Below are 24,732 nucleotides of genomic sequence, written 5' to 3'. Positions count from 1 at the left end.
TATCACTGTATAACTGTCTTTTAGGATCCTTAAATATAATTTTTAGACCACTGACAAACTACAGACTACCAGACATGTTTCCTTTTTTATGCTAATCCAGACACACGGGGTACAGAGTATACAAACGAAGTGATAATTGTTGTGCACGGCAAACTGCATATGATCAACACTTTCAATATAGAAAAGCGCTGTGCTTGTCCACAGACTCGAGCTGGCTCTTTTCATCTCATACCTAATAGCGATGTTAGCACAAGGTTTCTTCCTCTCTGTCAGAAAAGCCTAAATTGCTCAAACTACAGGACTCTGTTCAGCATGAAGAGTGGCCTTGGAGCCTATCTTTGGTGCCTGTCTATCTCGGTGGCCTCAAAGTCTTTTCCTGGCATCTGTCTATGTTATACCGAGCCGAGACTGCAGCATCGTGAAGGACAAAAAGCTGAGTTGTAAGCAAAAATTAAAAATGCACCACATCTGAATGAATAAAAGGAACGAGCACGAGTTTTTCTCTAGTATAAAAATGCACATAGTTTAAGGACAAAACCAGAAGTGGGAAGATAAAATGATCAGCAAGAACACGTGTTATCAAGTCAGCCACAGTGAATAATAATAAAAACTTACATCTGAGTCTCCTGAACTGTTTCGAGGAAACCTTGTCTCATCAAAATTTATATATCAGCACAGCATATTTGGGAGATTTTTGATCTGAGGTGTTGGCACACAGGCTACATTCTCTGATCCTTGCTGATAGAGTCACAATGTCAAGTCAGGTGAAACAGTAACACAACCTGGCTTTTTTTTCAGCTCATAAAACGTGTTTCTGATGCTTTCATGCCTTTTGTGAGATAAAATGAATTGGCGTTTTCGTCATTATCGGATCCTTGACTTAAGAGACAGTTGAACTTTTAATTCAGCACTGTCTCGTTTGTTCAAGGTTCCCGTGGAACTACAGTGAAACGATAAACCACTTGTGGGCAGGCCCCAGAACAGCTCCTATTAAAGACCTCATTGTTGACTGTTTGTTCCAGGTCATTTTGTTTCACTACACTTGAAATGGACGCTAAAAACCCTGCAAGAAGAGGGAGCCCCGGCCTCCATTTGGGCATTCATGCACCCCCTTCCCTTGGTATGAATAAGGGGATGGCTCTGTGTTTCTAGGTCACTGTGTGGCCCTGAAATGCACACCTCACAATCCCGGCGGAGGGAGGGACGCAAACAGAGCCTGACGTTTGACAACATCTCAGTGCTATTTAATAGGGAGCTTAGGCACACACTCCCTGAAATTAAACACAGTTGACAGTTGAGTGTCAGAGCGCGCATACTGACTGATATCCTTGATGATGGCTTCTTCTCCTCTCCCTTGCTGCTTTGTTTAATCCAGCAGAAATGCCAAAAAGAGAAAAAAAAAAACAATAACTGAAACAAAAACTCTCTTAAATGTATATCAGACTACGTAGAAGCCTTCATCTGTCACTTTCAGCACTAAATGATCTCAGCGACAGAACTTCATCTCAGCTGTTTCCCCTGCGTCTTTCTGATTGGCACAGGGTGACGCAGAGGAGAGCTGTAGCAGCGTGATAACACGCATCAGCAATTAGTGGAAAAACGATTTCAGCCATTAATTCTTTCTTTTCTTGTTCCGTCTTTATTTACACACAGAGCCAAGTAAATTTAATCTTATTAAATTTTAAAGGGTTGTAAAGAAACTTTAAAATGACGTCAGATGTGATATTTTCACAACCTTTACTTCCACCAAAGGGACAAAACTTATAAATAGTTCAAGTAATGAATTAATGGTTCAAATATGTAGCCAAATACTGCACAATTATCCAGTATAGATGGCTGTAGAAAGTAGAATAAGGACCAGTTCTTTTTATATCTATTCAAAAAAGACTCATATTTCTGCACACGTCCAGATTTCTCTCTACACAAAAATAGACAGTTGCATGGCTGCTGTCAAATACAATGAACAAGAGTATTCAGCAGCAAAACTCTGCGTTGCGTGGGACAGCACCACATTCTCGGATCTGGGGGCACAGTTTTGTGTCTGTTTCGTAAATATGGAATGCATATTTTGCTAATTGTAGTGGTCTATATGTAGTGTTTGCACCAAAAAGTGGTGTGACGGTCCACATATGTGGTGAAAAAAAAGCTATACACATGAAGGAAGGTCCTCAAAATAACAAAAATAAATTTATTTAATTTCAGGAAGACAGTTAACAAGGCACAATAATGGCTTTGCTAAACTATTTACTATATATGTCAATATTTCACTTACTTAACAAAGCTTAGATATGCTGTATGTCTGAAACACTGTGGTAACGATGAGGCCAAAGATGGACACCGTATGAAATATGATACAGATGATACAGAAAGAAATATGGCCGCATTATACAAGAGCCATTAGAAAGCTAAATTAAATATCCTGCATGCAGGTGCTGGGTGGAAAACTGCTGACAGCTATGCGTCAGACTGGAAAATGTTTACCTAATATTCATCACCGGCATTTATTGTTGCAGCAAGTCCGTACTACACGTAATTAAGAATCCCAGAATGTAACCACCAGCCATACCAAGCAGCAAACTAATATCACAGAGGACAAACAAGCAGTCAGAACGAGCCACTGAAATGAACATGGCGCCCTAAGTGGTTTATTCTGTTCCGTCGTTGGCACAGACTCGAATGTTTTTAACCTCGACCAGTGTGACTGGGAAGGAGGTGATTGTCAGGATGGAGTCTTTCGAGGTTTTCTCATTTTCTTGAGCTTTTCCTGCCTCACCGTCTCGCCCTCCAGAGAGGACAGCTCAGATATCCTGTGGATGTAAGAGCGAGAGGCTCCAGCTATTGGGTCCGGATAGGACTGGCCTGTGTGGCGAGAGAAATGGAAAGAGATGGAGAGAAGCACAGGGTATATTTAATCTCTAAATATCCTGCACACATTTCCCTGTCATTAAGTAATAATAATCTTAATTAGAGATAAACTCTTGAATAATATGCCGCATGTTACATAAAAACACAAAAAACTGTTTGCTGTTTGTTTTTTCACTTCAAAGCTAAGTGTGCTGTAAAGGCAGTACATGTGGACCTGATGTGTTAAGGCTGAGAATGAAGTCAAAGCAGGAAGTGAACTCACTTTTCTGATTGTTTTTAACAGTCATTACGTTGGAGGATGGATATTTCACCTTGGGCCTGCAGACGACACAAGCACAACAGAGGTGGCTGCATTGAGAATTAACTGAAAACACTGGCTTGGTCACATTTTGTTTAGAAAGCCAAAATACCTGCCAAGCTTGCAGTTCTCAACCGAAAAGGTGTTTCTGCCACTGACGACTAAAGCTGAGGGAATGAGGACGGCTGGATTTGTGTTCAGTTTATAGCTTTCAGGGTACCTGGGAGACGCAAGTAAAAACATTAAGGAGTATAATGAACGCAGAGCTGACATTTTACAAAGCTTCAGACCAACAAACCCCACTTTTCCCATAAATAGAAGATTGAGAATAATTTGTTATTGAGATAATATTTTTGTGCAGCATAATGATTTTCAGTTCTAGCTAGAATTGCCCTTGAACTGCCAGAAAATTAAACATTAAAAGCTACTCGAGCTTTTCTTTTTTTCTGACAGATAATGCATGCGTGTCAAAACAATACTTTTATCTGGCTGCTGTTTCTCTTTCTTCACGTTATCTGTCATACCCTGCATGAGACTGTGACTCAGTATAATAACTAATATCTGTGCAGCTGTCTCATGAAATATGCTTTTTTTTTTAAAGAAATTCCAGCTACAATAAGCTGCCCAAAAGATGTTAATCCAAAGGTTACCCCAGGGTGAAGGGTCGCCCTGTGTGGCTGTGGGAAAGCTCCTTGGAGAGGCTGAAGGATGGGAGGTTACCAGGTCTGTGCACATGGTAGTCTCTTGGCAGTGGAGGAATCACAGTTTTGGTCCTCTCTAACATCACACCTTAAAAAGGGAATAAGAAAATTGCTCTGCATTAATTCCACTGTCAGGTTATATCTGTAAGTTTCCCGCAAGTAGCTAATGTCCCACTGGAAAGGGACCTATAGAAACTATGTAAGACAACAGCTCCACCTGTTGGCAGTCAGTTCACACAAACCCCATGCCACAAATTTAAATTCAGCCCATTTTGAGTGGGGAAGTAAGAAGAAACTCCTTAGTTTCCTCTCAGTTTTATTAACATAAGGCTGTCTCCTGTTCTGCAGTTCTTACATTTTCTATCTAACAGAAAGCGCCTCCCGCTGAGATCCCTCTCTGGGTTGGTGTTTTGCAACTCCAGCTTGTCATCTTTGGTTAAAGTAGGCGTCCTAGAAAAATTGGAGAAAAATATATCAGCACACGTGGATTCTATATTTTAGATAGTTGAATACCACCTAGAAAAAAACAAAAACATGTCATGGCACCAACAAATGTCAAAGTTTTATAAAGAAATGCTTTTTTATTTTTACATTAAATCAAATAAAAATTGTTTCAGTAACAATCTTTATGATTAATCATCATGAATTACTTACGATTCACTGATAATTTCCCATTACTGATTTGTAATGGAAAGTCAGCGGAGGCGTAGCGGAGGCCCACCTTCAGCAATCATTACTTCCACTGTCGAGTGGCATGCTGTGTTCCCTAGTGGAGTTTTATCATGTTAAAATGCTGAATGGTGATTAGAAATCCCCCTTTTTCAATAATTATGTTAGCACCGTGCTAAAGCTGAGCATCTGCTTTGTGGGTTCAACTGTATTCTCAATATGAATTTTAAAAAACAATCTTCCCTCTGAAACTTGTCACAGTATTTTTGTGATTTCCCGTATGGAAAATTGTCAAACAAAACAATATTTCATACAATAGTTTGTGATACTCTCATACCACTAACTTGCTCAACAGCACCAGCTAACACCAACCTCAATAAAAAATATGTGAGAGACCCCTTCAAATGACTAAGAAAGAAGGCCAGTGTATGAGTCTCTAGTGTCAGAAGCAGGGATGCCTCATGGGTCCTGAACTGGATAATGGTCAAGAGGTGACTCGTGAATATGGTCTTCTGGGCAGAAGTGGAAAGAAAAGGCTAAATCTGAGACTAGCCAATAAAATAAACAGATTAGAAAGGGGGAAAGAGCACATTGGACAAAGGGAAGACTGGAAAATGTACTATGGGCAGATCAAGGTATTTAAATTTGAAAGTTAGAACAATTGTAAATGTAGTAGAAAGGAAAATATGCTGGAGGAGTCCATACACTGCCCTTCAAGCAGGTACAGTAAAAGATTTCTACAGAACAAAAGGGATCTTGAACAAGGATGTGCAAAATACTATTACTACATTTTGCATATGCGTAATGCCATATGCTTTGGGCACAACTTAATCAAAGCTAATTTCATTTTTCAGCAGTACAATGAACCAAAGCACAGTTTCACTGCAGGGAACTATCTAGAGAGGAAGCAGCCAGCTGGTATTCTGTGTCTAACAGTCACTGCATCTCAGTCCTGAAGAGATGATGTAGGAACACTCTGGCCATATGCTACGTATGAAATACAGATCAAACCAGTCCGGCTTACAGTAAGCAATTCAGGAAGCACGGGGTGAAAAGTTTCCAGATTAAAAAACTGACAGCTGAAATCTGCAGCTCTGTGATTTCTGCACATGGGCAATTCTTTTACAATAAAGTTTCATTAGCAAATCATTATTTTTGCAATATCTTGACAGTATTTCCTATTCGGCATGCAAAAAAGTATGGATTTTCATTTAAAAATATGACATTTTCTTGGTGTTATTGAGCATTATATTCAGGGCGACCTTGTCTCAAGGAGTGGGTCATCTACCAATCAGAAGGTCGGTGGTTCACTTCTCTGCTCTTCCAGTCTGCAAGTCCTGCAAGGATCCTTACCCTTAGGCAAAATACTGAATTCCAAGTTACCCCCCAATGCATCCATCAGGGTGTGAATGTTAGACAAGGTCCTTAGTGCTTGTATGAATGTGAGTGTGATTATTATGTATAGTATTATGTAATGAGGCTTGAGTCAAAGAGTGTTCAGTTATATAAGTACCAGTCCGTTTATGAATAATTCTTGGATCTTTTATCATGTAATATACCGTAATATACTCATACTCACCCTAAAACAGGGCTCTATAAAGGAAATAAGTGGTTCATGTTGTGGGCTGGATATGGAACCCAGGAAGGAATTATTTATGGTTATCTATGTAGCACTAAAAATGCCATAATCAAAATTAAATGACTGAATAAATATATTGATATGCAATTAATTGCACAAATATTCAAAAATGTGTTTTATTCATACAGTATGAGATCAATTGAAATGCATTGGTGTTTTCGTTTTCCTTTGTATTTATTTGCATCTCCATGCAATTTTTTACATTTGTTTTTACGGAACTTCCGTATTAATTTGTCTTATTTTATGTTTGCAATCGTATCTTTATGTATTTTTGAGCAAGCCTGATGATGTGGAGTAGCCAATAAGTAGGTGCCAGCCTCCCTTACTTGCATAATAGGTAAAAATAAAATAAAATAAATAAAAACAGGCAGACATTAGTCTAGTGTTAATTACGTTGGATTACAGTAGTTCGGGTCTTCCATATAAGCCTGGCACGGAAACAGTAACGCCATCCACTCTCTTTCAGTCTGTACTAGCATAGTGGTTAAAAACAACGAGTGTGAAACACTGTGAGAACATCTCTTTTATTATATCTGTGGCGTAGCGTTTTTATAGCTTCCAAAATATTCACATAGCTTACCCTCCAATTATGAAGCCAGTCAGCTGAGGTTTCGCGTCCCTGGACTCTACAACACAGACAGCGCTCAGCATTTTACGGACCGTTAGGCTAGCTTCTTTGAATGAATTTGGCACATTTATGGAGCACGCTTACTCACTGCTCAAAGGTTGTATAACAGGAAATTTCCTTGGTTGACTTTGCCTTAAAGACGCTTGCCCTCCACCTGCTCCCATCCTCAAGTTCCTGTATGTCGGATATCCAACCGCATCAGGGCCGCGCTGCCCGCAGTTCGAGCTTTCCCGGGATATTAGCCCCTTTACGGTGATTATCGACGGGTCTAACTGGCAAGTTATCATGATGGAGCAGCCGCACGAACATCTACTTCAGACATTACCTTAGTGCTACACACAGCTAACGGTACATGGGTTAAAACCGGTTATCCCCGAGCAGCAGTGCTAGGCTGCAGCTCACTCTGGTACAACGCTAACGAGTCATCACGTCACCATGGAAACAGGCTTCAAAATTCGCCTGCATTGGTTTTTTTATATTTAGCTTTCTGTGTTTCCTAACCAGGTTACGTAATAAAAATGTACCCAAATACTATGTCCTATAATACCTAAAAAAAAAATATGTATTTTATCCATTATCCATACAGGCTACAGCTAGCCCACAATTATTTGATAAATGCAGTAAATTGCCTTCAAATATAGTTTTTAGTTAATTTTTACAAGTTAAAAGTGTGTGTCCTTGAGAACTACCCAATTTATGTAGTTAACTCCCTGGGTGGATATTATATTAACACGGGCTAACGCTGGATATTATATTACTAATATATCAAGTAGTAATGTACACAACCACACCCACACGTAAATACCAAACAACCTGCGTGATTCATGACACATTTACACATTAATGACAGGACCAGGAAGGTTTTTTTTCCTCCAAATTTTTATTGTACATTTTGAGTCCTTTTGAAAACCTGGGGGAAGAAAATAAGACAATGAGGTAAGAATTCTGATGTTATATAAAGTCTCAGCAACACATCTTTAATAAAAATAGATAGCATTCAACATGTATCCATGTTTGGATTTAAATAGATTTTCAAAGAGAAAGATCTCCCAGTCGGTGATTTAAAGTTCAATGACTAAAGATGTGGTTTCAGACAATGTTGGCTTATTAACAAGTGGTTTTCACCATAGTCGATAAGATGGGGAAAAAAGAATATGCATCATTAACCACATCAAATCAGTCTACTTTCAAAACCTGCAAAATATCACTGAAACTCACCACGACTTTAGTTCATCCTCCTGATCAGTCTGTTGATCTGATCCTCCCTGTTGCCGGCATCTCCTCCCTCCACGAAGTGTGTGGTCTTCTTGTTCATGCCACCGCGTGGGGACGACAGCTTGAAGGGCCACATGAAGTTGTTGGCGGGCTTGAAGTTCTTTCCAACTGTGTAAATCTCATGGATGAGGTCCTCAACACAGATGATGCCATATTTGCCTACAGATAAAAAGTGTTTAATAAATTGAACTGCGTGCCAGCTTTAGCATTTAAGTGTTTCATTTCAAAATTTTAAAAGCGAAGGGCTGATTAAACCAATAGAGGTAATCCAAGAATGAAACTGCTTGGAGCAACTCTGCCTTTTCTTCTTTTAACTTAGACAACAAGACTCATTTCCAGATGTGCTTGCTGCCATTTGAAGCGCTGATGTTTTCAATCTTTTCAGGCACAAAGTAAAACTCTCCGAGCTTGATAAGCAAGCCTCATCTTTCCATTTCATGTTCCCAAACATCTGACCAACAAATACAGTACAAGCCAAGAATTATCAACTACAAATCTCTCTTTGGTAAAGTCCTGTTAGGTTGGCATGTGGCTTCAGACTTAACTGGCAAAGTTTTCAACCTTTTTTTCACCAAAGTCGATAAGACGGGGAAAAAAGTGTACATCATTAACCACATCAACCGCCAACCATTTACCTAAAAGGTATACTACAAACATTTTCAACAGCACTGTAACGTTTCCATACCGAGGGACTTCTCCACCAAAGCGTTGTCTGTGAGGGCAATGCGCTGTTTCCTGATCTTGCCGTACCCACGTTTGTAGACGAGCTCGCGCACAGACTTCAGGTTGGGGTATCTAGGGGGGAAAAAAAACCCAAGGTTCCAGTTTTGAAAGGAGCACAAATCAATGATGTTAACGTGTGTTAATTTATAAAGAAATAGGATTATAAATACTCATTTGTTTTATTTAACTCAAAAGATACTTTAAATTTCAAGCATACCTGAAAAACACTTGTTTTGTAAATCTAAGTAATTTGAGTTCTTCTAATGAGTTTAAGAGGCATTTACAAAATATTAAAATATGAACCCCAAAACATTAAGAGCTCAGATTTCATCTCTCCAAACCTGGCACTTTCATGTCTAAGCAGTGGTGGGCAATTTGTCAAAAAAAGATTATGTACATCATTGTTTTGGGGAAGAAGCATGATCTACAATCTGAATGGCAATTCTCCCCACAGATTTGGTAAAACTCATTGCATTAACATTACAGAGTGCCTGGATACTAAACCTGACCGTTCAAATTTAGGCTCAAGACTCAACTGACCAATCTGAGGATCCTATTTTAATCTAATTGGTATGATTGAATGGTAACAATTCAAATTTCTGCAGCTTTGATGAGTCTTTCAGGATATTGTGCCACTGTGTAATGCATCTATAGGGTTGTTCTGTGTTATAACCAATCCTGCTTTGCTAAGATCTTATGAAGGAAAAAGTTTAGTTTTAAATATTAAATCTACACAATTCCTCCCAAATGCAGGTGTGCCAAATTAACACAGTCAGCAACATGCAAAAAATGTTAAGTCAGTTAAATACAAAGTTAAATACAGTTAAATACAAAGCATTACACAGTGGCAGATGATGGTGTTTCTTGGACTCCATCATAGTATAAAGAAATATCAGTAACCTAGTACAACATTGGGAACAATATTGCATCTACCAATACAGATCAAGTTATCTGCATCAAAAGTGTCACTTAGACACATCCAAACAAGACTGACATAAATGACCGGACAGGAGTAACCCCAACCAACTATATAAATATCAAAAATGGAAGTATTAAGGTGACCAAAAGCAAACACTACAAGTCTAACCTACAGTGTACTCGTGTGCCAAGTAACACACACTTCCACAGGGCTGTTGTAGTGAAGATCAGGTAAATTCTTCCATTACAACAGCACACAGCAATGTCAAACACACAGAGCACAAACATTTCCATTGGGTCTTTAACATCAAGACATTAAAGCTTTGTGAAATATAGCCAAGCATTTACTGTGTTTAGTTTGACACTGGCTTATTTTTCTATAAACTGTTGAACAGTACTTTAATGTGTTGATTTCAAGTGTCAGTGAATGACCACTGTAGTAAATGCCAGGTTACAAAAGTTTCTGGCTGCATCATTACAGTATGAAGCCAACACACTCACATTTGTCAACACACTGGCATGTACCACTATGGAATGTGGTTTCAGACAAAACTGGCTTAGTTTCAGTCAGTAATCACCATGGTCGATAAGATGGGGAAAAAAGTTCAGCATCATTAACCACATTCCAAGTGTATCACCTATTTAGAGACGTGCTAATACCCCCCACCATCGCTTCTTATTTCTGAACAGCAGGTTTCAGAGTGACACAGTCCTTACCCCCAAGCGATGTAAGGCTCTGCAATTCTGAGCATGTTGATTGAAGCCTTGTTCAGCTTGACAAAGACACCATTGAAGATCTGGCGCAGACGGAGCAGCTGCAGAACTTTGCGGACCTTGGGGCTCACACCGTTGATGCTGAAAAAACAAACAAACAAAAAATGTTGTGATTACTGTTTGGACTTACCATCAAAGTACAACTTCCTAATTAAGCTGCTTAGAGTGGTTTCAGAACATTATTGGCTTTTTATTACAAATGTGTATCAGCAGAGTCGATAAGTCGGGGAAAGAGCATGCATCATTAACCACTCAACTGTATTTATCCACAAGGACTGGCTTAATCATTCAATAAAAATGACTTTTCAATAGCAACTGAATTAACAAGCAACTGAGCAGCTAAAAACAAAGTAGTAATGTATGAGGCTCAGCTGCTGGACATCCTCTCATGTGGCACTGCCTGCACAACACCTTACAACTGATTGTGCAGTTCTTTTAAGCCAGATACAGAGAAATCCCAAGCAGTGCGCATCACTCACCCTCTGATCCTGATGACAAAGGCCAGTTTGGGCTCAGCAGGCACATAGAAGTTTCCCACTTTGCGAGCCATACGGCCCATTCGTATCTCACGCCTGTACATCTGCCTGTACTCCTTGTGGTACTTCTCAGCCCTCTTGTAGATCAGTTTCCTGGTCACCTTGCGGACCTGAATGCAAAAGGGAAAACACGTCGAAGCAGTTCAAAGCTCTATCCGATATCTCCATCCATACGGGAATACTTGTCTGCACAAAGCTTCACTTTACCTTTTTCTCAGCCAGCAGCTTCTTGACACGCATGGCCTTCATGGCCGCGTAGGCCTTTCGCCTTTTCAAAAGGCTCTCAGGGACCGCCGGAACCTTTTTTCTGTTTAAACGTTAAAAAAAATATGTTGTAAGGAAAAAATCCGAAGCGAGGTGGTGGACAAGATACCTGAACACATGTACATCGCTCAACAGAAACGATGACTGAATCATGGGGGCTGCTAGCTTGCCAGTCACTTGCCGGCTTCCACACAGGTAAATACTACTTCATACAATAGCTCGAGACTAGAGAGGTTTTACAGCAGCATAAACTCAAAGGTTGCTGAAATAGCTGACTATTATTTTAGTTCTAATTTTTTAACCACAAGAACTGGACACTTGTAATAATCCACAGATGCTAAAGAGACAGCCATGTTGAACTCGGCTATATGGACTCAGTTATTATAAAGTACCCTTAACAACAGTAATAATCACCATCTGTAACAATACTGCTATTATTCTATCGTACATGAACTAAATAGCTCATTCGCGTTGTAAAATTAACAGCAGAGGCTAGTTTAATGCTGGATGTGATTAGATTTTAACACAGAGGGAAACACTCACTCTGCGTCCGCCATTGCGATCACCGAGAAAGAGGCTTTTTCATTTGCGCATGTGCGGGATAAAAGCGTTAGGACCTCTGCGGAGCGTCCTTCCGACTGCCTGATGGATAAATTATAGCGATGTATTCAAAACTAAAGTTAAGCAAAACCCGCTGTAATAATGCTCTTGGATAAATGCTCCCTTAAATTTATAGGTTAATATATCAACAACTATTTTCTATGACTGCTGCAAGGAATATTATTGTAATAACAAACGCTTTAAAGGTAAGACAACGCTATAATACGTATTCTGGTGTAGACCTCCCTGGCCTTATTTTGATACATTATTTTATATTGTTTCTTTTTTTTCTTTTCGTTTTTTAATTAATCTAAACGCTACTTTGCCCGACTTCCGTGCTACAGGTGGCGTTATGCAGCCATCTGACCAGCAGAGGGCACGAACACTTCATTTTGCAAAGCACGATCAGAGAGCGCCTGTAGCGTTGAACCTCCCGCCCAGCACTTTGCTTCAGGCTGTATAACAGACACTGTTCTGTCCCAGGAGGTTATGAAAAAAAAAAATCATAAAATGATATAGACTCGATTGAAGGCCACTTATTTGTTCATTTATTTATTTTTATTTTACAGGCAAAATGCAAGACACAAGTTTTAATTTAATTGTGAAACGTCGCCCAAATAGAGCTTTGCCATTGGTCAGCTTCTCAATTTGACTGTTCCAGTGCAGGTAGTTTTATATTAAAAATGTTGCCTTGTATTAAACGAGCCAGCGTTAAAGCCCATCAATCATTTAATACTCTTGAAAAAGCAGAGTGCCTTTTTTATCTGTAATTTTCTTGCCTTTTTGGGCACATTGTTACATTTGGAGAGGACATTTCCCCGGAGGTGTTTTTCACGTATTTGTTTTATCCTTAGAATCTACAAAGGATTCTTCCATCAGCTGTTTGTTCCTCAGACACGCCCACAAAACAAGCACAAGTGAGAGGCTGCTGGCAAAGGTTGCACAACCTGGAAGAGGTGTAAACAATAGCCTGAGGTGTGGGGGGAGCTGCAAAGCGGCAATGAACGTGTTCACAATGGAGACGATTCGTGTGCGCCTGTTTTGTTTATTATTATTATTGTAATTAAAGGGTAATTAGGCTATATTAATTAGGAAGAAACGTGATCGCGTAACGATTTGCGCGTGGAAGTATCACTTTTCTGGCCGGGTGCGTGGCTTACCTAACCGACCGACTTCACTTTCCTCCGTGGGGATCTCAGGGAATCTTTGCAGGCAAAGCTGGGATATGTCTTGAGCTGGCTTATAACTTTAAGTGTAGTTTCTGATTAACAGAAAAAATAATGTGTAACATATAATAATAACGTAAAGTGGGAATACTTTGTAAACATGATATTTTAGTTTGCTCCACGTATGGCTGGACATTGACCTGGACTTACAGGTCCAGTGCGGCCTGATCGGTGGCTCGTGGCTTTCTGAGTTTAAGCTGTTAAGATTAATTATATCTTTAAACAACTTGTTATCAAACTTTACATTGTTGGGATTTTCCTAAAACGCGCAAACACGCACGCAGAGACGCACAAGTAAGCAGTCTTTTCAAACAGGAGGGAAGCTTAATGTCTAATCTTCCTTGAGGATACAAAAAAAGTCCGAGATTCGTGTTAAAATCTTTCAGGTTACATCACCTTCATTCTGACAGGCGCTCAAGTCCCTCTCCTATTGGGTCCAGCGTTGATGGCTGAACAGCATAAATAGCGCCTGAGGTGCGCTCCACAGTGAGATGAGTGGAGAGGCAGCAGAGGAAGTAGGAGGCTCACTTGATAGTAGCTGCTCATAACTCACTGCAACTGTGCGTTATAGTGGCAACTGGACTCTTACCGAGCAGCATCTGAACTCGCACTCCACTCATACATCTGTCCTGCATGCGCCTAAGTTTCTTTCGCATTTTTTTGTGTCTTTTAAACCATATTTCTATAGGCCGTTATTCCTGTGATCCAAGTTTGTCGGTGTTTCCCTGATCCTGTCTGCTGCAAACAGGTTGCAAGAAGGAAACAGTCCCCTGCGCGTCTTCCGCCGCTTATTTGAATTGATAGAAAGCTTTGGCCAAGATGATGATAATAATTGCGGAGTTCTTCGTAGTTATTCTGAAGGTGCTCTGGGCTTTTTTAACTGCCGGAGCCAAGTGGATTGTGCGGCCAAAGGAGAAAAGCGTGGCGGGACAGGTGTGCTTGATCACCGGCGCTGGAAGCGGCCTCGGGCGGCTGTTCGCCAAGGAGTTCGCCCGGAGACGAGCGATACTGGTCTTATGGGACATAAACAGCCAAAGCAACGAGGAGACGGCGGAGATGGTGCGCCAGATTTACCATGAACTGGACACTCCAGTAACCAAAGACGGTAAGAGTGTTTTCTTTGAAGCTTTAAGGCTGGCAGCCGGCTTTCTGGGCGGTGGAGTGTTATTTAAAGAACACACACTGCAGTCCTGATCAGTGTAAGAATGAATAAACTAAAGTGTGTCAGAGGGAGTCAGTTAAACTGGACACAGCCTCAGATTTTCAAAAATTTCATTTTAAATAACCAAACAGTGGAATGATATTTCCATATGGAGACAGAACGTTTTTAAACAGTTTCACCTAATTTCGCTGTATTAACTCTGATAATCTTAATCTTTCCCTGTCTTTTATCCCCCCCCCCCTTCTCTCTGCAGGACCTGTTGGAGGGGTAGAGGAAGTCCCACCTTTCCAGCCGCAGGTCTACACCTATGTGTGTGATGTAGGGAAGCGCGAGAGTGTGTATTCCACAGCGGAGAAGGTGCGCCGGGAGGTGGGAGAGGTGGACATACTCATCAACAACGCCGGCGTCGTCTCTGGCCATCACCTCCTGGAGTGTCCCGACGAGCTGATCGAGCGGACCATGGTGGTCAACTGTCACGCACACTTCTGGGTGAGCCGATGTAGAAGCTGTTGTAATAAGGCGACTCTGAGGTTATTGTGAAGTTATAATGTGTGTGCCCAAGTTTCAGTGAGAACAGTGTTGCTGAATGTGTTAACTGTGATGCCAGGTTCACAGGAATGTCTCCGCTCTGACTCGTATGCCTGTTCATAATCTTATCCTTCTCTGTGCCAAACTGAAGAATCAAAGGTGTGTGTGTGTGTGTGTGTGTGTGTGCCTGCCTCCAGGCCTAAGAAACTATGACCATAAATAGTTGCCTTGCATGTTCAGATTTCAGCTCCACTTGCTTTCATTCTGCCAGAGGAAAGTCACGGGTTTGGCTTTTTAAAATCTTTGCCTTTGCTCCGCTTTGGCAGCCACAGCCGATGATGATCCCAGAGGTATGTCAGCGGCTCCGTCTCATCTCCTCAGCTGCACAGATCTGCACAAACCGACTGTGCGTGATGGAAACGGGGTTCTGTACGTAGGTTGGATCTGTCTTAGATCAGCTCACCACATTTTGCTGGCAGTTGGTGATTTGTTGCATATCAGATTTTTACTCTGGCTCCGTTCCTCGAGCCTTTCAGTGTGACTACTTATCTGAGAGGCTACGTGGACTTGATAGAGTGAATATGCTCCGCTTTAGATAAGCATAAGCTGTAGCGTGTAACCAGTTAAGCGCTATCACAGGTTTTTTTGTGTGTCTGTGTGTTTTTGGGGTGTGGGAAGACTGTGGTTGCAGACTCCCAAAGCTATTAGAAATTTAATAAAGAGCTTTATTCATTTTAAAGATGGATGTTTACTCTTTTGGAGCCTTTAGACCAACCTTATGAGAATCGATTGCATTTCTTCACTATAGCCACCCCCTGTGGAACAGCAGCAACGACTGTGTAAATTTGGCTTATAAGCTTTGTTTGGAGTAAACCGCATGGATTGAGAATAAGTCTTTCACCTGGCAGACTGGTTCTGAATTCACCACTTCATGCGTGAATTTAGTTGTCACAACATATTGTCAAGTGATCCAGAATATCTTCAGTTTTGAGACTTTGGCCCCAGGCTCTTATCTTTTTATTTTATTTGTTGTTTACAGAGAACGGCATTCTCAGTCATGCCATGAAACCACAGTGACTTCAAGCTTCCTAATCGAGCATGAAAAATCTCTTGTGGCATCGCTCACGTAGGTTGTGTGGATTTCCTCTTTAATGGATGCTCCATTCAAGCATTCTGCTGGATATCTCAGTGCTCTTTAAATCCAGGATTTGGAGTCAGGGTCCAGTGATTTGGTAGTAGATTTTTTTTTTTAAATAGATGTTTGTGTTTTCCTGTATTCTATGGTGAGCGTGGTTTCTTTAGAGGTGTGTGTGTGCGGAGGGGGGGAGCAGATGAAAGAAGGACTTAATGAATGGTGACAGCCAGAATGGAGGATGTGGTTCATTAATGACACAAGCTAGATGAATAGAGATTAAACTAACAGGGGCACTGTCCACTTTCCTTTCAAACTCACTGCAGTTAGTCACTGCATGCAGGTGGCAGGTATTATATAAACCTTTTGATTTTTAATTTTTTTTTCTCCCCTTTTTTTCTGAACAACAGGTACCTCCAACGGCTTACTTGTGGTTTTTGACTCAACAAATAACTTCAGTCTATGTCCGCGTCGTGAAAGGCTTTTAGGCCGGCTTTAAAAACCTGTTAAGGCACGTGTTTTCACATGTTTTACAAAATGCTATCCCTAAAGGTATGTTATAGGAGAATTTGTATTTGAAAAGTGCAAGAACAGCTATTATGATCAGTTTACAGAAGCAGGTTTCCAAGTGTGCTTGTCATTTTTTTCCACACTGACAAGCTTCTCTTTTCTTTTTTTAAAAATATATTTTGATGTCTCAGCAGTGCGCGTAAAAAGGCCTGGTGTGTGTTTTCTTTAGGCACGTATCGTACTCTGCTTTTTCTGTGTCACTGTTTGGCAAAACACTGTAATGGCAATGTCAAGCCCTCCAAACCTAGCTTCCTCCTCTCCATAATCCCGGACGGTTTTTAAACAGCCACGATTTCAACTGCAAATGGCTGCAAGTTCAAAGCATTTCCCACAAATGGCACAGCTGGGTGTAAAAATAAGCAAGTCCTCATTTGTTGGACAGAGTATTGGAATAAGGCAGGGATGGAGTTGTGAGCAGGAAGCGGATGGTAATCGTAGTGTCGCGTGGGTGTCTGCCAAACAGGCCCGGCTCAGACCCCACACTTCTTCTGTCTTCCTTCCACAGGCCCCTCTGACTCCTCCCAACATGATTTGGAGGCAGTGGGTGCAGCTGCATGGGAGTCACGGAGGCCAGCGCTGTTCATCCGGCTCTGCCACACACACGCTAACCGCTATGATTCAGTCCCTTCCTCCCTTTAGGTTTTTTATGAGAAGGGGGGGGGGTCATCACTTTGAATTTGTCTGACGATGCTTTGATTAGTCCAGCTGGCAATTTGTGATGTTTGCAACTCGGTTCTTAGTCATGCTGGGAAAGGGGCTGTGCAGTCATTCCACCAGTGTCACCAGAGTTTGTTTTTGAGGATTAGCGTGTGTGTTTAGTGGAATGACATGAGAGGAAATGATCCTCAGCATCTTGAGCTGGTTATCCAACAGGTGGCTCGTGAACAATAAGCAGCTATCCGCCCTCTCGTGGAAATCCTACACCTCTTGTGCGACAGCACGAACTCACCGAGCGCTCGGGAGCGACACGGCGGGAAAAGAGCAGGGGAAAGAAAAGGGGAAGGAAGGCACTGCCGTCCCATCCACAGGCGAGAGGGTAATGGTAAGCTGCTGCTGACCCACTTTATCTGACAATTGGTTTCTTGTCTGTGGATCAGCTTGACAAGATGCCAGGCGACAGGAGCCAAGTTCCGCAGGCCGCATTCCTGCTGTAGCCAGAGAAAGGAGGCAGCCAGGCAGAAGGGTCCTACTTGACTGGTTTTATATGGGCCCCTCCTCAAGCCCAGTGCACCTGTACCCCGCAGTGAAGCTAGCCATGGCCGTGTCACTGTTCTCCTCCCGTACATACCTGTTCATGGGCTGTAGATAATTATATTTTTCTAGTGTTTTGGTCTGAAGATTACCCCCGTCCATTTAGCAGTTTAGTTCTTAAAATGACTGCGAAAGAGTGTTCATTATGATTGTTTGTTTTTTTGGGAGCTTTTTTTTTTATTTTTTAACTCTTTTATATTCCTTGTTCTGTCCAAAGATTTTATAAGATGGTACTAAAGAATCTTTTTCCTTTCATTACAAAAACAAAAACTTGACTGATTCTTTGAAAAAGTTGTTTTTCAGTTCAAATAGAATTAAACGAATAAAGTGGATACTAAGAAAAGCAAAGGGATAAAGAACAAAAAAGATCATGAGATTCTGTGAATCATCACTCTGAGCAGCTATTGTGACATTAATGGTTCTCATACAATATTCATTACTTTTTTATAGAAACTTATAAAAAAAACATAAAACATTTTTATAGGAAAATGTTAATAGACTGGTGCTTATATAGTGCTTTACTATTCTCGAAGCACTTTATACAACTTACCTCATTCACCCAGTCACACTCAGTCATACAATCACTTTCTCTCTCTGCGTAAGTGCTTTCTATACAACTTGGGGATCAGTATCTCACCCAAGGTTACTTTGCTGTTGGACTGGAGCAATCAAGGATCAAACCACCAACTTTGCGATTGGTAGATGACCTCTACCTCCTGAACCACCACAAAAACAGAATTAAAATTATGATTTCATTATTCAGATAAAGCCCATGGCTTAAAACGTGACTATAAAACAATTATAATTCCTTATCCAGCTCCTAATTTGTCCAGAAAATCAAATTGACCAGTCATAAAACACCATACCTGGGGAAAACCTGAGCCTACAGATGAGCTTTGAGGTTATGTTTGTGCACTGATGTTTTCTAGAGAGCAGTTCTCCAAACTGAGAGTTTGAGCTGTGCGCAGGGGATGGCTACCACTTGGTATGGTCAATACAACATAAACAATCTGCATCAGTCATCCCCGATGACCACTAACGTCAGCCCAGCCCACTCAGATTTCATGATCTACTACAGGATCGGACAAGCTCCGGAGCTCAGGCATTTTTTTTCTCCCTCCCAACTTGGTTCTCTCGTCCAGGGAGAAGTCAGCCCAATTAAATGGCCATCTGGTCCTACGCAAAGGCCAATATTTTGTTCATATTCCTGTTGGTCAGGCGCTAGCACTAATGCAGCCTGACACCCCAGCTGCAAGAAGCTTTGTGTGGCTTAAATGCTCCTGGGGGCACGCACCAATTAGGGGGTGCAGCGGGCAGGGCACCCCCACATAGGCCAAGGAGGCCCGGCTGTGTCAGCGGGTAATTTAGCGGAACAAGGGAGCGTTGAGACCCAATTACGGCAGCTCTGATGTAAGACACGAGCCCCCGGTTGCCTTCACACATTTTGTGTCTGAGAGGTCAGTGGGGGTCATACCCACATGCCAGGATTGCCATGAGAAGCAGGGCGGGTGGGGAGAGATGGGACGGTCGGTCACATTTAGACCCGTCCTCGATCAGAGGAAATCATCCTTTCCTCTCAGTTCCCCTCAGACCACTCAGCAGAATTGTCCAATTGAATTTGTGTATTGGCTTTGCTAATAATGTATGTGCCAGATCGAGTCATTCCCCACTCTCTAAAAGTTGCTGTGGGAGTGGGGTGGGGGGGACGCTGGCTCAAATCAGCTACGGGCATATCTTAAGTTAATGCTTCATTTGCACGCAACTCCCTCCCTCTTTCACTGCCATTCTGGCTCGCAGAGGTCTTTCTCAGCTTTTGCCCGGGCTTCATGTTCTCTCACTCCCTCTCTTTAGGCCCCATCATTCAATGACTTGAATATTGCAGCAATTTATGTCCTGGAAAAGTGCAGATGTTTGGAACGGAGTCAGATCAGTTATACCTGACTGTAGAATAAACTCCGAAGCGATGAAGTCACCTTCCTTTAAACCACTCTGTAAACGTGAGTTATTGCTTCCAGTTTTATTTACCTCACTAAACAAGGAGAGGGACCTCTAAACGCAAATGTCAAGCTTAACGGAGATTACGCTTCAGGTCAGTAGGGCCGATGCAGTTAATCTCTGGGTGCAGTTTTAATGAGGCTCGTCCTCCCCCTACCAGAGGTTTCACGGCTGTACTACCTGGTACCGCGCTCTCTCGTCTCGCTGGCTCTGCGTCCGATCCAGGAAAATGTTTATAAAGGAGGCTGAATCGTTTCTCTACAGTGCTAACCAATATAACAGCAACCACAGAAAACAGCTTTCTTTCCCAAAGATGTCTTGGAAAGGTCCAGTTATTGGGCTGAAAAGCAATACATACTGCAGGCTGTAGCTGTAGCCCTTGTGATGATCATTATTTATTAATTACTAGGCTAGTTGAAGTCTCAGTCTAGTGTGTGTGTGTGTGTGTGTGTGTGTGTGTCTTGCCTCAGTAACATTTTGACAGTCCTCAAGGACGCGTGCATTGTTCTTCACTATGGCAGCACACATCTGACTGGAATAGATTTAGCTCTGCTCCCAACAAAAGGCCTGATGGTTGTTTTTGTAGACCTCCTAGTGGGAGAGTGATTGGTCAGTTCCTATCATTGCCGTCACATGTCACACCTGCTGATTGGCTCACGCTGTGTCCAGGGCAACTCCAAAGTCAGCTGACGGGCAGAATGAGGAATGAATCCATAGGTTAATCAAGTGTAACGGCTAACTCTGTGTGTTGCTCCTCTCACCGCCCTCGCTAGCGCCACCGGACTCACCAGTGGAACCACTCCAGTTAGAAACGCTTTCATCTTGTAGACTGTTCTGCTGGCTGGCGCTCCGGCCGGGCGCGAGGCCGTGTAGGTAGATGAGAAGCCGGACTGTATTGTTGGAAGTGTTGAGTGAACGGAGGCCCGTGATTGGTGTTGTCACCAGCTCTTTAGTGCAGGGCCCAACGGCGGGCACCAGATCTGTGTGGGAAAAGCACAGACTGTACGGAGAGGGCGACATTTCATCTTTCCCCTCTTCAGTAACTGACTCGGAAAGGATAGAAGTTCTATGTTTATATTTTCAAATGCTGCACCTCCAGCGCTCGGTCTGTTTTTATGCATGTTATGAATTCTCATTCAGACGCCTCTCTGTGCATCACCATGGAGAAGGGAGAGAAACAGAGGAGGGGGGGATGAGAGGGAAGGCAGAGAGGATCAAAGGGCTCTGGCACAGACAAACTGCACAAGTGAACTAACCTTCCTCTTTTTTCTCTTTGCCCTTCTGTCTCTTCTGTCCTTCCCCCCTTTAGACCACCAAGGCGTTTCTCCCCAAGATGCTGGAGCTGAATCATGGCCACATTGTGACGGTTGCCAGCTCCCTGGGTTTATTTAGCACAGCTGGAGTGGAGGTTAGTATCATACACAACAACACATGCACATCCCATCTTTCCCACCATCCAAAACCAGTGCTGTTCCCCAAAGGCGTCCGTGCCAGCTAGCACACTGAGACGGGGGGAGGTTAGGCCCCCTTTCTCTAGTTGTCCCTCCACCCGTTAAATTTAGGAACACAGATGAGCATTGGGAGCCTCTTATAGATTCCTCTATCTTCAGCAGTGGGGGTGTGGGGCCCCTATTGGGCTCTGGCCCCAGGGCCAGAATGAGCTGACAGCTCCCCCGAGGGACAGAGACATCTTCATCACTGCTTTGTGAACAACTTGGTGCTCACTCAGTATTCAGTTCACAGCAGCTTTCAATGGATATGGTTTTGGTTTTCCTTCCTATAGTTTTTTTTTTTTAAATGCATAATAAAATATTTACTGGGGGGTCATTTAACCGGTGGTCCTCCTAGAGTGTTTCATTTTCATATGTCAGGGAACAGAGCTCTCATTTATCCCCTTAGCTGAGAACAGTATCCATTTCTAACAGTCTGTAGGGATAACATTTGACTTTTGTTTAAGCATTTATCCGTAAAAATTAAGCCTACTCTTTTTTTGGTCACGCTTTTACGGTTCCTGGAAATGCCTGAAATGTCATTTCAGACGTGCAAGTTAGAACCAAAGCCATCGCCTGTCATGTGGGCACAGACCAATCCCTTTGTCCTCTTTCTGTTTATCGACATGCATCTGTGTTTGCCCAGGTCTTTTTCTTTAAAAAAAATAGATTATTTCCACAGTGAACCACATCAAAGCCTTCCCACCAAGCAGCGCAGTCTCCTGAAGCATTGGAGAAGAATGCTAATGAAACCGTAGAACAGCGGACTCACTCTGGGTTTTTTTTTTTTTGTTCTTGTTGTTTTTTGTGCGTGGAGGATGTATCATTAACAGCAAAGAGAGACCTCTGTGGCCACGGGGCATGTTTCATAGTGTTCTGTAGTCCCTGGGTGCAGGCAGGGGGTTTACGGAGCTAACCCGTTCTCTCTCCCTCTCTTCTTTCCCTCAGGATTACTGTGCCAGCAAGTTCGGTGCCATCGGGTTCCACGAGTCGCTGAGCCACGAGCTGAAGGCCTCAGAGAAGGACGGCATCAGTATGACTCTGGTGTGCCCGTACCTGGTCGACACAGGAATGTTTAAAGGCTGCAGGATAAGGTTAGCGGCCAGTGTGTCCTCTTTAATAAGCTTTCGTGCACCTGCAGTGAGTTTGTCACCTGTAATCTCCACTTCATTAAACGGCCTCAAACACCCATTTTTAAAATTTCAAAGCGGCAGCTGACAATCTGTGGTGTTACAGTTATTATAAAGTGAGTGGTATTCCTTAGGTCAACACTGCTTAAACAAAGAGGGCTACTTTGTTTTCCCAGGGGAAAACCTCACCAACAGGTGCACCTGGGCTAGCCTCCTCTCCCCTCCGCCCTCCGTGCTGCTCTAATAGTCCTCACTTTGTTTGATGGGTGCAGTCAGCAGCTGGCATGTGCTCTGTCTTTATTGCCCCACCATTTTGGAGCAATCCTTAGTACCAGTATCACTTATGTTCATGGATTTCCTGAAGTTTGTCAGCACTCCTTGAAGTGTTCTCAGACTTCCTCTCATGTTTCCACCCACGTTAATTTACTGAATGACTTCAATCATCCCTAATCGTATTTCCTCATAAATTTAATTAGTTTAACTAAATTTGACGCACATTTTCCCTGAATTCCTTTCTCAATGATGACCGTGATTTCTTTCCCTTCAGGAAGGAAATCGAACCCTTTCTCCCTCCTCTGAAGCCAGAGTTCTGCGTGAAACAAGCCATGAGGGCCATCCTCACCGACCAGCCCATGATCTGCACGCCTCGCATCGTCTACATGGTCAACTTCATGAAAAGGTGAGCTGCCTCTTTTTCGTTTTAACCCTCCACCCCCACCCTCCCGGCCCACTCCATCGGCCTTCAGTGTACTGCGCAGGGGTATCCAGTGTCTCTCGCTAATCTTATCTCCGTCCTGTCTCCACAGCATCCTGCCCTTCGAGGCCATTGTGTGCATGTACCGGTTCCTAGGCGCCGACAAGTGCATGTACCCCTTCCTAGCTCAGAGAAAGGAGGCCATGAACAACAATGAGGCAAAGAATGGGATCTAGGGGGTGCTGTTTGCAATATGAACAGGGGAATTTAAACCTGCAAGTATGAGGAAACAACCACTGAGGACAGAGATGGAAGGAAAAAAAGAAAAAAAAAAAGACTGAATCTAGACTGGTGCACTTGCATTGAGCAAATGCAAAGGTTTACCATATTGTTCCTCTGGAACAAAGAAAGCTGTGTACTACAAAGGATTTATTTTTTGTCTTTTTTTTTTTTTAAGTTTGTTTAAAGAAACCAACATCTATATACTGTGTCACTAGTTTTGAAATCATACAGAAAAAGATATCCAGTAATTAACTATTTACGTAATGTAGTCACCAGCCTTATCTAGTGTCATTGTGGAAATATACAGTATGTTACTGTACAAACAGTAATCTTTTTTTCACTTATTTTATTTTTGTAGACATGCACTGTAATTTCTGATGGTTTTTGTCTATCTTCTTCTGATTTTTCTACACTGCCAGCATTCTCCGTGTAGAAAGGATTAACACAGCATTTCCGTCTACCCCACACAGAGGCTCTTTTTCAGTCAGGAAACAAGTTTCTCCGGCTCTGATTTTTAGCTCGTGCCATCAAAAGTAAAGTAACAGGAAAGAAAAAAAATCCCACCATTTAAGTTAACGATACTCCTTTTTTTTTCTTGTGTTCAATACTTGCATTAGATGCATATAGCGTATATTAATATCAATCCAAATGAAACGTTGCAATAGCCAGATTGTAGCGGACTGTAATCTTCACAGCATTTCCAATCTAATGGGATTCAGCAGTGTCCCTCGGCGGTCCTGTCACTGCACGAGGGAGTGGCGTCCTGGGCTGAATTGGCATGCGCGACACATTCAGAATGTACTGCTTAGGGAGAAATCCAGTTGATGATTTTAATTTCTTTTTTTAATGCGTTCATAATGTAAATTTGTTACCTATTGTTGTATTTTTTTTTCTTTTTAAAAAAGCTCCACTTTAAACTGCTGTTTCAACACTGATGTGATTGAGGGAAATGTATTAAAGACAGCTTTTCATTATTATTTTTTCCCCTAAAGTTAACACCTGCCCAGTGTCCACCTCGTCCAGTTAAAGTGTATATGTTTAAATATTGTGAATTACCCCAGTGTCCCCAACTAACTGTGTCCACCATATTTGATAAATGACTGTTTTATATACCCTTTTTATCATTATTATTATTATTATTATTTCCCTGAATTTCAACTACATTCCAATAGGCATCATTCCTTCAGTCACAGTGATGAGCCTAAATTCTCTACCTCTTATTTTTTGCCTTTTTTTTTTTTTTTGACAGTATGACATAAGCCTCTTTTTGTAATTTTTCTGAAGACTGCTCCATAGAAGAGCAAATGTGGTTCCAATGTTTAGTGTCTCTACCTAACTTAAATTAATAAAGTGATTTAGATTATTACACGGTGTCTTCTTAG

At 42.0% G+C, this 24,732-nt stretch overlaps 3 protein-coding genes and 3 non-coding genes across 6 annotated transcripts; 1 reads left to right on the top strand and 5 right to left on the bottom strand.

Moving 5' to 3' along the window:
• Positions 1-2,160: 2,160 nt before the first annotated feature.
• On the bottom strand, positions 2,161-7,231 carry lg9h8orf89 (linkage group 9 C8orf89 homolog). The gene is made up of 7 exons (XM_086306139.1): positions 6,889-7,231; positions 6,753-6,798; positions 4,220-4,314; positions 3,814-3,952; positions 3,276-3,383; positions 3,128-3,183; positions 2,161-2,859 (listed from the first exon to the last, which is right to left on the bottom strand). Exons 1-7 carry the CDS (start codon positions 7,085-7,087, stop codon positions 2,720-2,722), a joined length of 783 nt encoding a protein of 260 aa, XP_086162265.1. The 5' UTR covers positions 7,088-7,231; the 3' UTR covers positions 2,161-2,719.
• Positions 7,232-7,661: 430 nt separating this feature from the next.
• rpl7 (ribosomal protein L7) lies at positions 7,662-11,935 on the bottom strand. Its single transcript, XM_086306141.1, has 7 exons — positions 11,834-11,935; positions 11,234-11,333; positions 10,970-11,136; positions 10,434-10,571; positions 8,761-8,870; positions 8,019-8,234; positions 7,662-7,710 (listed from the first exon to the last, which is right to left on the bottom strand). Exons 1-6 carry the CDS (start codon positions 11,845-11,847, stop codon positions 8,026-8,028), a joined length of 738 nt encoding a protein of 245 aa, XP_086162267.1. The 5' UTR covers positions 11,848-11,935; the 3' UTR covers positions 7,662-7,710; positions 8,019-8,025.
• LOC147321925 (small nucleolar SNORD12/SNORD106) lies at positions 7,881-7,973 on the bottom strand. Its single transcript, XR_015131130.1, has one exon. It is a non-coding gene; the product is annotated as a small nucleolar SNORD12/SNORD106 (small nucleolar RNA).
• On the bottom strand, positions 8,601-8,693 carry LOC147321924 (small nucleolar SNORD12/SNORD106). Its single transcript, XR_015131131.1, has one exon. It is a non-coding gene; the product is annotated as a small nucleolar SNORD12/SNORD106 (small nucleolar RNA).
• Positions 10,250-10,341, bottom strand: LOC147321923 (small nucleolar SNORD12/SNORD106). Its single transcript, XR_015131129.1, has one exon. It is a non-coding gene; the product is annotated as a small nucleolar SNORD12/SNORD106 (small nucleolar RNA).
• Positions 11,936-13,590: 1,655 nt separating the features above from the next.
• On the top strand, positions 13,591-24,716 carry rdh10a (retinol dehydrogenase 10a). Its single transcript, XM_086306138.1, has 6 exons — positions 13,591-14,221; positions 14,532-14,767; positions 21,064-21,162; positions 22,193-22,338; positions 22,922-23,053; positions 23,181-24,716. The coding sequence occupies exons 1-6, from the start codon at positions 13,936-13,938 to the stop codon at positions 23,302-23,304; spliced, it is 1,023 nt and encodes a 340-aa protein (XP_086162264.1). The 5' UTR covers positions 13,591-13,935; the 3' UTR covers positions 23,305-24,716.
• Positions 24,717-24,732: the final 16 nt, after the last annotated feature.

The sequence above is a fragment of the Aulonocara sp. 'chitande type north' Nkhata Bay genome, linkage group LG9, assembly GCF_057382095.1.
Source record: "Aulonocara sp. 'chitande type north' Nkhata Bay isolate Kocher_YH1m ecotype deep benthic linkage group LG9, A_spYH_male_GT1.1, whole genome shotgun sequence".
NCBI classification, from domain to species: domain Eukaryota; kingdom Metazoa; phylum Chordata; class Actinopteri; order Cichliformes; family Cichlidae; genus Aulonocara; species Aulonocara sp. 'chitande type north' Nkhata Bay.
This window is presented reverse-complemented; position numbering and strand designations above follow the sequence as displayed.